At 44.2% G+C, this 15,925-nt stretch overlaps 2 protein-coding genes across 5 annotated transcripts; one reads left to right on the forward strand and one right to left on the reverse strand.

The window, feature by feature from the left end:
- The first annotated feature begins 1,910 nt into the window (after positions 1–1,910).
- On the forward strand, positions 1,911–8,153 carry LOC308083285 (uncharacterized protein). 4 transcript variants are annotated; one of them, XM_080425559.1, is made up of 6 exons: positions 1,911–2,653; positions 2,739–3,939; positions 4,071–4,214; positions 4,690–4,826; positions 6,055–6,191; positions 7,172–8,153. In XM_080425559.1, the coding sequence occupies exons 4-6, from the start codon at positions 4,795–4,797 to the stop codon at positions 7,354–7,356; spliced, it is 354 nt and encodes a 117-aa protein (XP_080281685.1). In that variant the 5' UTR covers positions 1,911–2,653; positions 2,739–3,939; positions 4,071–4,214; positions 4,690–4,794; the 3' UTR covers positions 7,357–8,153. The 4 variants fall into 4 exon arrangements, with proteins under 4 accessions (XP_080281685.1, XP_080281684.1, XP_080281686.1 ...); XM_080425558.1 differs by having other exon boundaries at positions 4,693–4,826; XM_080425560.1 differs by having other exon boundaries at positions 4,693–4,826; positions 7,175–8,153.
- Positions 8,154–10,390: 2,237 nt separating this feature from the next.
- Positions 10,391–13,870, reverse strand: LOC308083530 (inositol hexakisphosphate and diphosphoinositol-pentakisphosphate kinase 2-like; the record flags this gene model as incomplete). The annotated part of the gene is made up of 1 exon (XM_080425845.1): positions 10,391–13,870. The coding sequence occupies one exon, from the start codon at positions 13,868–13,870 to the stop codon at positions 10,391–10,393; it is 3,480 nt and encodes a 1,159-aa protein (XP_080281971.1).
- Between the last annotated feature and the right edge of the window lie 2,055 nt (positions 13,871–15,925).

Consider the following 15,925-nt stretch of genomic DNA (forward strand, 5'->3'; position numbering starts at 1 on the left):
AGTTGGCCACGTTCACCAGGGAGGGGAGGAGCTTAGTGAGGCACATGGCCAGGTGCCGGTGGTTGCCTCTCCCTTTCTCTTTTTGTTGTTTGTGTGACACATTGTTGGTTAATGATGCAATTGGACACATGCATGTACCCGTTGTAAATGTTGATACATTTTGTTGCAGAATGTAGCTGTTTTACAAGGTGGAGATTTTTGGTTGTGACTGCAGCAAGTTCGAGTGACGTGTTTTTTTTGGAGACTTTGCTGGAGACTTGTAGTATTTTGGTGAACGGAAGTTTTTGTTGGTTGCCAGCACTGCAGCATTGCCCAAGTTGTAGACCTCTTGCAAGGGCTTGTTTTTTTGCATGCTTGTCAGTGCATGCGTACCTGTTAGGGGTAAAGGAAGACACACATAGCCAGTTGTTAGTTGAGAAGTGGTAGCAATATTGGGTCTTTTGCAACATGAACATTGGCAAACAATATCTCCGCTAATATAATCATATTGAACTGATTTTAATTGGGTGCTGTCTCACCTGGTGTGAGGTGGTGATGAGGAATTTTCAGTCTCTCCGCCACCCTCCTCCTCACTCTCTCAATCTCCTCTCCACATTTGTAATTCTCCACCTCTTCCTTATTCTTTTTCCCCTGTTTTCTTTTGCGTCATCATCACTTCTGAGAGGAAGAGTGAAACTATTATCTTTCTAGTAGTAGAAAACCTTACATGGCTCTGACACAATCTGTAATAAATCCATCCCCCCTTTTCAAACCATGTTGTCTACACCTCAGTGCTCTCTTTCCACCCTTCCCTCTCCATACCTTCTGTCCCCCAGGACTCCTGTAGTCCTTGCTGGAAGGCCTCGACACTTTCTCTGCAGCGTTCCTTTGAGGTGGTTTGGAACTTGACCCTTTTTTTGCATGTTTGTTAGTGCATGCGTACTGTTAGGGGTAAAGGAAGACACACATAGCCAGTTGTTAGTTGAGAAGTGGTAGCAATATTGGGTCTTTTGCAACATGAACATTGGCAAACAATATCTCCGCTAATATAATCATATTGAACTGATTTTAATTGGGTGCTGTCTCACCTGGTGTGAGGTGGTGATGAGGAATTTTCAGTCTCTCCGCCACCCTCCTCCTCACTCTCTCAATCTCCTCTCCACATTTGTAATTCTCCACCTCTTCCTTATTCTTTTTCCCCTGTTTTCTTTTGCATCATCATCACTTCTAAACTATTATCTTTCTAGTAGTAGAAAACCTTACATGGCTCTGACACAATCTGTAATAAATCCATCCCCCCTTTTCAAACCATGTTGTCTACACCTCAGTGCTCTCTTTCCACCCTTCCCTCTCCATACCTTCTGTCCCCCAGGACTCCTGTAGTCCTTGCTGGAAGGCCTCGACACTTTCTCTGCAGCGTTCCTTTGAGTTGGTTTGGAACTTGACCCTTTTTTTGCATGTTTGTTAGTGCATGCGTACTGTTAGGGGTAAAGGAAGACACACATAGCCAGTTGTTAGTTGAGAAGTGGTAGCAATATTGGGTCTTTTGCAACATGAACATTGGCAAACAATATCTCCGCTAATATAATCATATTGAACTGATTTTAATTGGGTGCTGTCTCACCTGGTGTGAGGTGGTGATGAGGAATTTTCAGTCTCTCCGCCACCCTCCTCACTCTCTCCATCTCCTCTCCACATTTGTAGTTCTCCACCTCTTCCTTATTCTTTTCCCCCTGTTTTCTTTTCTGCCCGCAGAATGGTGTCCTTCACCTCGTAGTGCATCACTTCTGAGAGGAGAGTGAAACAATGATCTTTCTCGTAGTAGAAAACCTACATGGCTCTGACACAATCTGTAATAAATCCATCCCCCCTTTTCAAACCATGTTGTCTACACCTCAGTGCTCTCTTTCCACCCTTCCCTCTCCATACCTTCTGTCCCCCAGGACTCCTGTAGTCCTTGCTGGAAGGCCTCGACACTTTCTCTGCAGCGTTCCTTTGAGGTGGTTTGGAACTTGACCCTTTTTTTGCATGCTTGTTAGTGCATGCGTACTGTTAGGGGTAAAGGAAGACACACATAGCCAGTTGTTAGTTGAGAAGTGGTAGCAATATTGGGTCTTTTGCAACATGAACATTGGCAAACAATATCTCCGCTAATATAATCATATTGAACTGATTTTAATTGGGTGCTGTCTCACCTGGTGTGAGGTGGTGATGAGGAATTTTCAGTCTCTCCGCCACCCTCCTCCTCACTCTCTCCATCTCCTCTCCACATTTTTAGTTCTCCACCTCTTCCTTATTCTTTTTCCCCTTTGTTTTCTTTTCTGCCCGCAGAATGGTGTCCTTCACCTCGTAGTGCGTCACTTCTGAGAGGAGAGTGAAACAATGATCTTTCTCGTAGTAGAAAACCTACATGGCTCTGACACAATCTGTAATAAATCCATCCCCCCTTTTCAAACCATGTTGTCTACACCTCAGTGCTCTCTTTCCACCCTTCCCTCTCCATACCTTCTGTCCCCCAGGACTCCTGTAGTCCTTGCTGGAAGGCCTCGACACTTTCTCTGCAGCGTTCCTTTGAGGTGGTTTGGAACTTGACCCTCCCTTCCCTAAGGTTGGCCACGTTCTTTTTCCCCTTGGTTTTCTTTCTGTCCCCCAGAATGGTGTTCTTCACCTCGTGGTGCTTCACTTCTGAGAGAGAGACAGAGATAATCATTGGCTCCGACACAATATAGGTATATTGTACAGGGCATATCAAATTGAAGAAATCTCACTTTAAAATCACTTGCATGACAAAATAATGAATCCATATAATGAATCCATCCCCTTTTTTCAAACCATCATGTTAGTCTACACCTCAGTACTCCCTTTCTACCCTTCCCTCTCCATACCTTCTGTCCCCCAGTACTTATGTAGTCCTTGCTGGAACGCCTCTATACTGTCAATACAGCGTAGTTTGTAGCTGGTCTGGAACCTGAGCCTCCCTTCTCAGGTTGGCCACGTTCACCAGGGAGGAGAGGAGCTTAGCAAGGCGCATGGCCAGGGCCAGATATTGAAGTGAAAAATGTGTCTTACAAGTAGCACCGGTCTTCCCCTACCATCCATGTCATCTTGGTACCACGTGTCCCATTTTTTTTGTCATGCACCAATGACCCCAAAGAGCCTGGACCCCCTTCCAAATTATGCTGTTGACCCATGTTCATGATGTTTTTCCAAGTGGACTCCAGTAGTCCTTGCTGGAAGGCCTCGACACTTTCTCTGCAGCGTTCCTTTGAGGTGGTTTGGAACTTGACCCTCCCTTCCCTAAGGTTGGCCACGTTCTTTTTCCCCTTGGTTTTCTTTCTGTCCCCCAGAATGGTGTTCTTCACCTCGTGGTGCTTCACTTCTGAGAGAGAGACAGAGATAATCATTGGCTCCGACACAATATAGGTATATTGTACAGGGCATATCAAATTGAAGAAATCTCACTTTAAAATCACTTGCATGACAAAATAAAAATACACATTTTGTTCTCATTTGGAGTCCATTCCATTAGTGTCCTCTCCGCATTCGAACTTCTCCACCTCGTTTGTTTTGTTCTTAATCTTTTCTGCCCGCATAGTTTCGTAGCAATCAAGTAAAAAAAGCATCACATTGGCTGTGGCTTAATTGGACAAGTAAATCAAGGTGTATAATCATTGGCTCTGACACAATATGTCACCTGTGGACATGAACTTGACAATGACTGGCTGTAAACAGAGACCATATAGATAGAGTATGGACTGAGGGAAGGGTTGTTATACTGGCAAGTGCCTGGGTTGGACAGGGGGTGGTTCTGTGTTTTCCCTTTTCCCACTGTAGGTAATGAGAGGGCGGTGAAACAGGTGGAGGTGATACCTGGCGCCCTGTTATTGGATGGCAGCGGTATAAAGGAGGCATTATTCGGCGGCGCGAGCCAAGGAGACACGGCGCTGACTACACCAGACGGTACGCTGCACACCTGTGATATGCCTGTTAACCCTGCTTAAAAGGGACGTTACCCACAAGATCCATTTGTGAGAGTGTGGTGCTATATTGCAAATCTGACCGTTACTTACGAGCCTTATCCTCCTTCCCAGTTTCCACTCCTGGACACCGCAGAACAGCGTTGATCACCCCCCGACGTCCCACTGAGGATCGCCACGACCACGCAGATTGATTACTGCTACATGCCAGCCAACCCGGCCTAAAGGGACGGTCCTTCCGAGCTCTATCAGCATTGTGTGAGTGAGACGCTACGTTGATTTCTGCCACAATCTCTTAAAGAGCCTCTTGTTTCCTCCTCAGGCCGTGGCCCACGTTCGTCATCACGCTTGGTGCCTTGGTCCTGGATCGCCACGCCCAACGGACTTAAACTCTGGCTCTGAATAGCCACGGGACAATATGCTTTACCTAAATGAAACGGGGGGGGGGGGGAGGGAATGTGTTTCTTGTAAAATGTGGTCAAAAAACTGTTGCTTCAAACACTTCTCCACTCAAACTGATAAAAACCCACCAGACTATATGAATTAGCAATCAAGTAAACGAAAAGCATCACATTGGCTGTGGCTTAATTAGACAATTAAATCAAGGTGTATAATCATTGGCTCCGACACAATATAGGTATATTGTACACTGTACAGGGCATATCAACTTGAAGAAGTCTCACTTTAAAATCTCTTACATGACTCAAAAAAATACATTTTGGTCTCTGCCCAGCAGCTCCATGTACCGCCTGCGTACGTCCTGGTATGGCGGCACATCCTCCTTCAGCCTCGGGAATCGGAGCGGCTCCTCGTTGAGCAACCTCTGCAGTCTGGTGCCATGGTGGGGGCAGTCATACTGGACAACAGCAGGTTAGCAGCATACAGGATAAAGCGACCGCTCCGGAAACTTATATCTAGAAAGAAAACAAACAAAAAAACACGAGAATGAGATTTACATTCTCTTCTAATTTCATTTATTGTTTTTCCATTAACCAAACATTTAGAAAAATACTCAGTTCCAATATTTTTCATTCACATTCTGTGTAACTTTCAGACTTTTCAGGTGTATATCAAATTGAAGAAATCTCACTTAAAAACACTTACATGACTAGAAAATGCACATTTTGGTCATATTTAGAGTCCATTCCATTAGTTTCCTCTCCGCATTCAAACTTATCCACCTCTTCCATGTTTATTTTGTTCTTTTCTGCCCGCATGATGTTGTCCTTCACCTTGTGGTGCTTCACTTCTGAGAGAGAGGGAGAGTGAAGCATGATCTTTCTCGTAGTAGACTTCCTACATGGCTCTGACACAATCTGTAATGAATCCATCCCCTTTTTTCAAACCATCATGTTAGTCTAAACCTCAGTACTCCCTTTCCACCCTTCCCTCTCCATACCTTCTGTCCCCCAGTACTTATGTAGTCCTTGCTGGAACGCCTCTACTGTCAATACAGTGTTGTTCGGAGCTGGTCTGGAACCTGAGCCTCCCTTCTCTCAGGTTGGCCACGTTCACCAGGGAGGAGAGGAGCTTAGCCAGGCGCATGGCCAGGGCCAGATATTGAAGTGAAAAATGTGTCTTGCAAGTAGCACCGGTCTCCCCTACCATCCATGTCATCTTGGTACCACGTGTCCCATTTTTTTTGTCATGCACCAATGACCCCGAAGAGCCTGGACCCCTTTCCAAATTATGCTGTTGACCCATGTTCATGATGTTTTTCCAAGTGGGAAAGCAGGTGCCGTGCGATCGCCGGTATATGTTTCAGCCTACAACAGTCTAGTGATAACGATATGCTTTACCTAAATGAAACAGGAAAAAAAGAATTTGTTTCTTGTACAATGTGGTCAAAAACTGTTGCTTCAAACACTTCTCCACTCAAACTGACAAAAACCCACCAGACTATATGAATTAGCAATCAAGTAAACGAAAAGCATCACATTGGCTGTGGCTTAATTAGACAATTAAATCAAGGTGTATAATCATTGGCTCCGACACAATATAGGTATATTGTACACTGTACAGGGCATATCAACTTGAAGAAGTCTCACTTTAAAATCTCTTACATGACTCAAAAAAATACATTTTGGTCTCTGCCCAGCAGCTCCATGTACCGCCTGCGTACGTCCTGGTATGGCGGCACATCCTCCTTCAGCCTCGGGAATCGGAGCGGCTCCTCGTTGAGCAACCTCTGCAGTCTGGTGCCATGGTGGGGGCAGTCATACTGGACAACAGCAGGTTAGCAGCATACAGGATAAAGCGACCGCTCCGGAAACTTATATCTAGAAAGAAAACAAACAAAAAAACACGAGAATGAGATTTACATTCTCTTCTAATTTCATTTGTTTTTCCATTAACCAAACATTTAGAAAAATACTCAGTTCCAATATTTTTCATTCACATTCTGTAACTTTCAGACTTTTCAGGTGTATATCAAATTGAAGAAATCTCACTTAAAAACACTTACATGACTAGAAAATGCACATTTTGGTCATATTTAGAGTCCATTCCATTAGTTTCCTCTCCGCATTCAAACTTATCCACCTCTTCCATGTTTATTTTGTTCTTTTCTGCCCGCATGATGTTGTCCTTCACCTTGTGGTGCTTCACTTCTGAGAGAGAGGGAGAGTGAAGCATGATCTTTCTCGTAGTAGACTTCCTACATGGCTCTGACACAATCTGTAATGAATCCATCCCCTTTTTTCAAACCATCATGTTAGTCTAGACCTCAGTACTCCCTTTCCACCCTTCCCTCTCCATACCTTCTGTCCCCCAGTACTTGTGTAGTCCTTGCTGGAACGCCTCTACTGTCAATACAGCGTTGTTTGGAGCTCGTCTGGAACCTGAGCCTCCCTTCTCTCAGGTTGGCCACGTTCACCAGGGAGGAGAGGAGCTTAGCCAGGCGCATGGCCAGGGCCAGATATTGAAGTGAAAAATGTGTCTTGCAAGTAGCACCGGTCTCCCCTACCATCCATGTCATCTTGGTACCACGTGTCCCATTTTTTTTTTTACAAAAACCCACCAGACTATATGCATTAGCAATCAAGTAAACGAAAAGCATCACATTGGCTGTGGCTTAATTAGACAATTAAATCAAGGTGTATAATCATTGGCTCCGACACAATATAGGTATATTGTACAGGGCATATCAACTTGAAGAAATCTCACTTTAAATCACTTGCATGATTAAATAAATACACATTTTGGTCTCTGCCCAGCAGCTCCATGTACCGCCGCGTACATCCTGGCATGGCGGCACATCCTCCTTCAGGCCCAGGAATCGGAGCGGCTCCTCGTTCAGCAACATCTGCAGTCTGGTGCCATGGTGGGGGCAGTCGTACAGGACAAACAGCATGTTGCCAGCATATGGGATGAAGCGACCGCTCCGGAAATGTATATCTAGAGAGGGAACATGGAAAAAAAACACAAGAAAAATAATACACTGTTTAGACTGGCAGCCAAATCCAGCCTAAATCAGATCTATGCCATATCCAGATTGGAATCCGATTTGTTTGATGAAGTCTTGAACAGAGATGGAATTTGATTTTTTACAAATCCGACTTGAGCCACATTCAGAGGTGGTTTCAAATCTGATTCTGGTTCCAAATTACCCATTTTCGATTCAAAACAGCGATTTTAGCCGAAAAGCATAAGCGGGTCCACGCCCGCTTGTGCACCAAGGCTTGTCAAACCCAGGCGCACCGCTAGCCAGTGCACTTCCCATGGGGACCATGACATAAAAAGGTAGACGCTACCTTTGACTCTGGGCCGTATGTATCTGTGGGCGCCATATTGGGGAGGGTAAGCTCATAAGAGGCAGCCGTGCAGCAACTTTAGTTAGTTGGAACTTGCCAAACTCCACACTCGGATTTGTGAAATAAATCGGATTTTACTGCAGTCTAAACAGGGCCCCAGAGACATGGTCAGTTTGTTTGCAGACAGACGTTTGTGTGCAGTTTGGGATGAGATTGGTTCAGAATGAAGATGTGTTTGTGCTCAGGGAGCACATTGAGGATACCCATTTGGTATCAACAGCCATTATTTTATGTTATTAGTTGTGTCTTAAATTTACAAATTGAGGCTTCACCACATCGCCGAACTATAAATTACAGAGTGGCAACACAGCAAAAGTTGTGCAAAATAGTTATCTTCCAGGGATTTTTATTATTTGACTGTTTGTTATTTACTTACTAACCATTATATACTGCTCTGTGACTTTGATGTTATAATTGCTTTCAACTGTCTTGGAGTGTTATGTGTTATGGTTTCAGTCCCATTAAAATATAGAACACAGACTCAGTGTCTCAAATTGATTTCATTTGTATTTGCCGTTTTTGTAAAAAAAAAAAAAACTCAATGATGGTCAGTTTTTTTTCTTTCAAAGTTGAAAATTTAATTATGGTATTTAATGTTTGGACACTACATAGATATCTTTGTTCTGACCTGAATAGCATGACGAGGATGTTGGCTATAGGCAGACAGGGCAATTCTGCAATGTGGCCTGCATATTTAATTTATATGTATTATCTATTTCAGTGACTGGAGGGAGACAGACATGTTTTGTTACTTTTACTTGGATTAGATAAAAGTATTTTGGTACGAAATATGCATTTCAAATGTAACCAATACTTCATCCATAACACCATGTCTGGCATTGGTTACAAACTTAACCACTTGAAAATCAGTTGAAGATTCAGGGAGTTGTGGTGACTTTTAATAGTCTGTCTGAAATTCTTATTAGGAATAACCCCTTGAGCTGAACCGTCTAGTTTTCAAGGGGGTCCGCAAATTACAATATTAACTTCATACATCAAGTCAAAATATTTTTTTTATAGACTATTCAAACAAACAAAACAATACAACGATAACACAACAGCTACAACAGTACACATAGCACGTATATGAATCATTGCGTCATAGATCTATTATAATGATTAGTCAAAACATGAAAAGGTAATCGCAAGAGAGGACAGTGCAATTTTAAACAATTGAAAAGATGTTATTGAACGAGTATGAACAGGTAGATTGTTAGAGTGAGAAGGAGCTTTAAACATAAGGATTTTTTGGCAACAATTTGGTGCAATTGGAACTTCAAAGTAAATCAATTGGTAGTATGAGTTGTTGAACAAGTTTCTTTCTGACTGTAAATGTAAAGCAGTTTCTGTTACGGTATAGGTACAGCACTATCACCAGCCCCAACTAACAATTTTTTGTTGGTGGGAGTAGAGTCTAGAACACCCTCCCCCACTAACAAAAAATGCAATGCTGCCATACATTTTCTTTTTCTTTCAATAACGATACATTTAACACCACTTGAACCCTAGCATCCCTATTCTGAAAAATAGTCACGCAACAAGCTCACAACGCGCCACAGCATTGAGCTTGTAGAAAAGCAATTTTCGGCAAAGAGATTTGGTGTACAGGGAAAAAGGAGCGAACCATACAGAGCTAGAGGTTAAGTTCACAAAGTATTGAGGGTCTAAGTGGTTAAATGTCTGAGAATAGCCATCACATTAACATGAAATGCAACATAGAACAGATAATGTGTAAACAACAAACTAATAAAAAAACATCAATTTCCACAATGCTGATGATAGTGCTGTCAATCAAGCTATCTATGAAATCTATGAGAAAGTTTAATATGCGACAGAATTGTATACAATATGTAGTGGGGATCCCTGCTTCATATCTCTCTCTCAGCTAAGGGGTTATTGGCCTGAAAAATGTTGAAGACCCCTTTAAATATGGCTTCCTCATTCACTTGATCACTGCTTCCACACACGCTGCTGCTTCTCCTTGGTTATGATGCATCTTTGATGCAGTCTTGCCAGATGTATTTGCATGTTGCCTGGGCATACTTTGTAAAATGATCCACAACTAACAAGAACATATTATTCAGCCCTACTACTCTTTTCTAGGTGGAGGTCTATGGAAATCTAGAATGGGGCAGAAGTCTAATTAAATAACAGGTTAACCTGTTGGTAGTTTTCTGTCTAATTCAGAACAGTGGGTTGTGCACATCCAGTTCCTTGCCGGTGCTGGACAGAGTGACCGTTCAAAAGAATAAAAGTCTGCACAACAGCATTGGTCCTAAGTGTTTAGTTTACTTTAAAACACAATATTGGCCTTAATGACTAAGGCCAGCTGTGGCCGAAATGTAATATTTTCTGTGTTTTAAAGAAAATTAAACACTTAGACAGAAAACAATAAAGGTCCGCACAACAGCATTGCTCCTAAGACATACTTTGTTTACATAATGTTCGATTTCCTCTTCACAATCAGCTGTTCTCTGCTAACACTAGATTCTTACAAGACATACAAATTGTCAGTGGCATTTCATGAACATTCTTTATTCTGCAGGGCAAACAAAAGCTATACCAAAAAGTGTTACCACCGAAGTCTGGTTCGCATGGCAATGAAAGTATCTTGAGCACCATTCAACTAATGGTGTCTTGAGTCATGGGTTCTTGTGGCACTTGGTGACTTTCCGTCACCAGTTCTATAACTGGGACGGAAATGACTAGTTTATTATTCCCACTGGTTTGGTGGGCAGCTGGGGTTCCAGGGACAACTTTCAGATCCTCCATTTGCTGGATGATAGGCTTACACCGTTCAGCGTTCTCAAGGGACCTCTGAGTTTTGGGAGTTGCACTGCTCTTCTTTCCAGCTTTGTCATGGAGCTTTTTTCCCTGTGTGAAAGGACAAGGCAAGACTTTAGCAGGAGTATACGTATTGAGAGGTGCTTTCTTCCCAGGCGCAGATGACGGCAAGATATTTGAGATGGAATCATGGGATTTGGCAATGGACACAAGGAAATCATCCACTTGCTTCAGCGATAGGGAATTGTGCAGGGTCTCCAGAGGGACCATGGGGTACAACTCAAAACCTGGCAGATCTGATGCTGGTTGAGGACCTAATCCAGTAAGCTTAAGTTTAGAGTGAAGTCTGGTAGGTCTCCGCATATGGGCACTGTTCTCTGCCAGAACTTCCACAGAGCTTATCTTCTTGGAGCGGGTAAGCTTCCTGTTGATATAGTAGATTGGGTTTGACACAAGGCGTTTCAACATCATGATAGCCCGGTCGGGTTTGTCGCGCTTAGTGGACTCCTCATCGCTGTTGTTTTGGGAACTCTTCCCCCGAGACGCAGGCCTATAGCCAAATCCAGAGGGCAGGTTTTTGTCCTCCTCACAGCCCTTGGCCCCGGGACTGAAGTGCAGCTCCACATGAAACCTCTCCTCCGATGTGGGGTCCTTGTTGGGGTCCTCGTAAAGCATGATTACAATCTGCGTCATGTAGTTGAGCTCGCTGACAACTTTGAGGTATTCCATGGCCCTTTTCCATTGGTCGTCTTTGGTGTCATCACAGAGCGCTCCGTAGCACAGAATGGAAAGCAAAGAGTGGACATGGCTCTCACTGGTGAAATACAACCTGGTCCTCACATGCCGCTCTGGTGACGTCACACCACGGGAATACACAGGATGCAGTTTGTTGACAGTGTCATCGTCTTGCGTTCTCTGGAGATCTGAGCGTATTTTGCGGATGAGAGGGATGCAGTAGCCTTTGGCAATGTCTAGCTTCTCAGCCTGAGTGATACCATATTCCTGTGGGAGAACAATATCAGCCAGCGCCTTAGAGAGGCGGTATAGTTCCATGGTGTTGTCCAGCTTGAGGGAGCTGTTGTGTTGTACATCATACTTAATGCAGTCGTAGATGTCTGGAATCTTGCTGATGTTGTAGCGGCCATTTTTTATCTTGAAATCCTTCTCAAGTTTGGCCCAGCGCCGTAGCATGAGCTCGAGGGTCTCATTGTGATATAGCTGGATATCAGTTAACTTGGGGTCCTCCATCATCTGACGGATCTGCAGAGTAAGGTTCTGGATGAGTAAGTACACCTTTTCACACGTCTTCACTGGGTTCTTGATCATCTGCATAGACTTGACCAGAGATGTGCCACTGGTGGGAACAAGCTTCTCATAGTCCTCTGTGGTGAAGTCCCTGTCTTTCTGCAGAATCTCGTGCAGTCGTTCTTTGACCCTCTGCTGGCAATTGCTCAGCGAGTCACGGTCTAGCAGTCCGTTCATATTGGCACTCTTCACCATCTGCACCAGGATAGGAGTCAGCTGCCCGTCCAGTGCCAGCAGACCCTTGGCAAAGGCAGCAGCAGTCATCTGCACCCTGCCCTCATCAGAGGCGTAGATCTTCAGGTCGAGACGGTACGTGCTATGCAAGCGCAGAAGGCCACACCCTGGAAATCCAGCATCATCGCCTTGCCCTCCAGGGTACATGCCACGGAATGCCCTCCCCAGCTCCTCAGCCTGTACTCTACCTGCTGGAGTAAGCTCACCCCCCCACTTCAGCACAAGTAACAGTGACGGGTCATTCCGCTTGACATCATCTTCACTTGATGCTTTAGGGCACCCATGTGGAAGGTAGGTCAACTGAACTTTGCGATTGATGCCGGAAAAATGGCCATACATTTCAAGTACTGTTTTCAGTTGTTCAAGCTTTGCTTTGGACTCCTCTATTTCGTAATCTGTGTTCTCTCCAAGTTCCACGAGGAGTTGCCGAGCAATATCGAGCACTTCCTGTAACTGCTTTGGCTTTTTTAACTTCAGCTTTACACTTTTGTATCCTTCACATTTCTCAAATAAGTCAAAAAACCGTTGGTGACGAACCTCCATCTTCATTTTCTGCTTGGGAGTTCGGTCTCCATGGCGAATGACGGCGATTACACAGCGCAATTCCATCATGGTTCCAGAGGTGGTAGGGACAATGGGAATGTCCTCAGCCTCCAGAGGTATGGACCAGGGGATCTGGAACTGTGGAGACAATTCTCTCATAATGATGTTCCCCACTATTTTTGCACAGTCATCGTAGTACATCTTTGAGTTCTTGACAAAGCTGAAACCGTTGACGTCACAAACGTACGACTGACCATTGGCACGGAGTAAGTCAAAACCACAGACAGTTTGCTTGAATGCCAGACAGACTTTCCAAGCGATGAGCTTCTCTCTCGCATTGAGAATGACAGGATACCTTACCTCTTTGCCCTCGCTATCCCGCTCCACCTTGCCATCAAGGGCTGGTGACTTCCTGGCTTCTGCATGGGCATAGTCAGGACCCACTGCGTAGACCTTGACATCAATACCATCGGTCGGCATGAACTCCTCATAAATGTATGATCCTGTTTGCCTCACGCTGCTCTCAGGGGAGTAAACACTGCTCCGGCTGCCGATCTTTCTGAAGAGTCTCTGACTGCCCCCTCCGGCAGAGGTCGGGTAGTAGATGTAAACATTGTGGTCCTCTGCGCTCACTGGCTTCTCTACAAACGGCTTCTGGAACACCTCCCCGTTCACCTCAACGTGATCCTCTCCTTCCACCAGGTTACACTCCTGTGGTCTGGCTGTGTCCCTGTTAAGAACAGCGTAACGAGTTAGCTGGATCCCCTCTGCCTTCAGGATTCTGTACACCTCTCTCCTGTCTTGGATATGATACTGGAGGTCCAGGTCATTGATGACAAGCGGATTCCTGAGTTTTGCATACGCCACTGCTTTGTCCAAAGGAAAACCTTTGGAGTGGAAGGAGATCAGGCTGTCGCAGAGAGGCCAGTTGTTGACAGGCTCGTTGAGGATGACATCCTCTTCAAAGGTTACGACAGTGATGTACTTGAACAGACAGAGACGATCTATGATTTCTTTCATGGGCTTGGAATTGGACTTCTTGGACATGGCACAGATGCCCACAACAATCTGCCGCTCTGGTGGCGAGTCATCATCATCCTCTTCTTCCTCGACATTCTCGTAGACGCAATTGTACCTCAGGATCTGCCCTGGCTCCAGAGGCTCCACCCCCTCAGCCTCATCACAGGCCACAAAGCGCGGGTGTTCCCTATCAAGAGGCTCATTCCCATTAGACATGACCAGCTTTAAGCAGCTTCTCTGAGCTACTCTGGATCCACCCTGCAACCTTTTGTATGGTGTACTCTGTCAGGTTGAAATGCCAAAGTTAGGCTGACCCCGTGAAAAAGCCAGACAAACACTGCTCCCTTCTTTGGCAAGTTTATTGGTCCAATTCTGTGATTATTTCGGAATAATCACAGCACAAAGCACTGCTCAACACACAAAGCACTGCTTGACAGATTCACTTCTTCACACGCTGAGTACTAAAACTCTCTCCTCTGAGGAAAGTGACATCATCACATACATCACGCTCTGCTCTCTCACTGTCACAGTGCATCTCCACATTCCAAAGGCTATTGTAGAAAACAGAACATGCAATGAATGCAATTATTAAATTAAGAACACAAGTGAAAGATATAACCTGTTTCACATCTACTAAAGACATTTATATGGATCTCTGGATCTACATAGGAACGATGTGGCTTTAATATGGATCTTGGACTTCATGTGGTGAAGCCTGTGACGTCAGTCATCTATGATATCAATCACCTATGACATATCTATGGCGCATTACTCAAAATATGGGCACGGTTCCAACCAGACCAGACCCCCCCCCCCACACACACACACACACACGTGTAATAAAACATACAAACGAAAACACACACTCTCACGTGCATGTGTGTCTCAAGCCAAGATGCTGTGAAAGACTTTTTAACACTCGCAATATCTCGTGGGCCTAAACCAGGTGACGTCATCATTATCACCCATCTTTACACGGCTTGGTACCAAAGGGCCATGTCCCCTCGGTATGACCCCCACATTTTTCCACATGTCCCCAACTCCATTTTAGGGCCAGATTGACATCATATTGATGACAGGATATTGTCATCTTCCCCTTTAGCTTGGTGGAGATAATAAAAGATGTATATATGAGGTAAGAATGGATGTAGCTGGCTATGGCCCGTACCTCTATTACAACTGTAGGTGAACTGAAAAGGATCTAGTTAGCAGATGACTTGTCAAAGCATAATCCTTACAGTATGCGTTTTTGGGAACAGGAATAATTCTAAATGTTTTTCCAGGTGAAAGAGACAGCATGTAAGCCCAGAGACGTCTGGAAAATAGGACACCGGCCCTCTGCCAAATATCATTAACAGCAACTAGGCATTTAATGAGTATTTGCCACAAGTGAAAAAGTATAGCTCTGTCTGCCTTACATTTAAATGTCATCTTCTACAAAGCATACAATTATATTGGGATTTTATTTGAGAAATAAGGCCTTTCTCGCTTGGGGTGAGAAAGACGCTAGTATCAGCTAGGTTTCTTTTTTATTAATCTTTTTTACCAATAATAGATTATAGTAGAGCGGATAGTAGGAACAATCGTTCACTTTGTGATACAAGCGTGAAAATTGGCATGAACATTCCTTTAGGTCAACTCTTTGACTTTTTTAATCGAGCCACTCAAAAATCAAAGATGGCGGCCATTTTTCAAGATGGCCGATACCTTAGTGGGCAGTTAAGTGATATGATGGTTTATTTGGTGATACAAGCATGAAAATTGGCATGAGCAGTCTCTGTGGGTCACTTGACAATAGGCCACCCACAGCTACTTGAAATTTCAAGATGGCGGCCATTTTTCAAGATGGCCAACACTTTAGTGGAGCATTTAAGTTATATAATGGTTCATTTGGTGATACAAGCATGAAAATTGGCATGAGCAGTCTCTGTGGGTCACTTGACAATAAGCCACCCACAGCTACTTGAAATGTCAAGATGGCGGCCATTTTTCAAGATGGCCACCACCTTAGTGGACTAGTTAAGCTTAAGAAATCATTTAGTTGGTGATACAAGCATGAAAATTGCCATGAGCCGTCTCAAAAGGTCATTTGACAAGAAACCGCCCACAGCCACTTGAAATTTCAAGATGTCAATCTTTAAATGATACCTTTTCTCATAGAAATGTATTGGGTTCCTCAAAAAGCTCTGTCAAGAGAGGTTGTTTGACTGTGTTTTGTCTGACTCCTCGCCCACGACCTGTCCAGTTTGGTAAGACCTGTCAGGAGTTGCC

The sequence above is a fragment of the Gymnoscopelus braueri genome (genome assembly GCF_963280865.1).
Source record: "Gymnoscopelus braueri genome assembly, chromosome: 4".
NCBI lineage: Eukaryota > Metazoa > Chordata > Actinopteri > Myctophiformes > Myctophidae > Gymnoscopelus > Gymnoscopelus braueri.

What these genes read in the sequence shown, in the direction of transcription:
- LOC308083285 (XM_080425559.1), top strand. Translation starts at nt 4,795, where the DNA reads ATGGTGGGGGCAGTCATACTGGACAACAGCAG. An exon ending in GTCATACTGGACAACAGCAG is followed by an intron (nt 4,827 to 6,054) that starts GTTAGCAGCATA and finishes GTCTCTGCCCAG; the next exon opens with CAGCTCCATGTACCGCCTGC. An exon ending in GTCATACTGGACAACAGCAG is followed by an intron (nt 6,192 to 7,171) that starts GTTAGCAGCATA and finishes GTCTCTGCCCAG; the next exon opens with CAGCTCCATGTACCGCCGCG.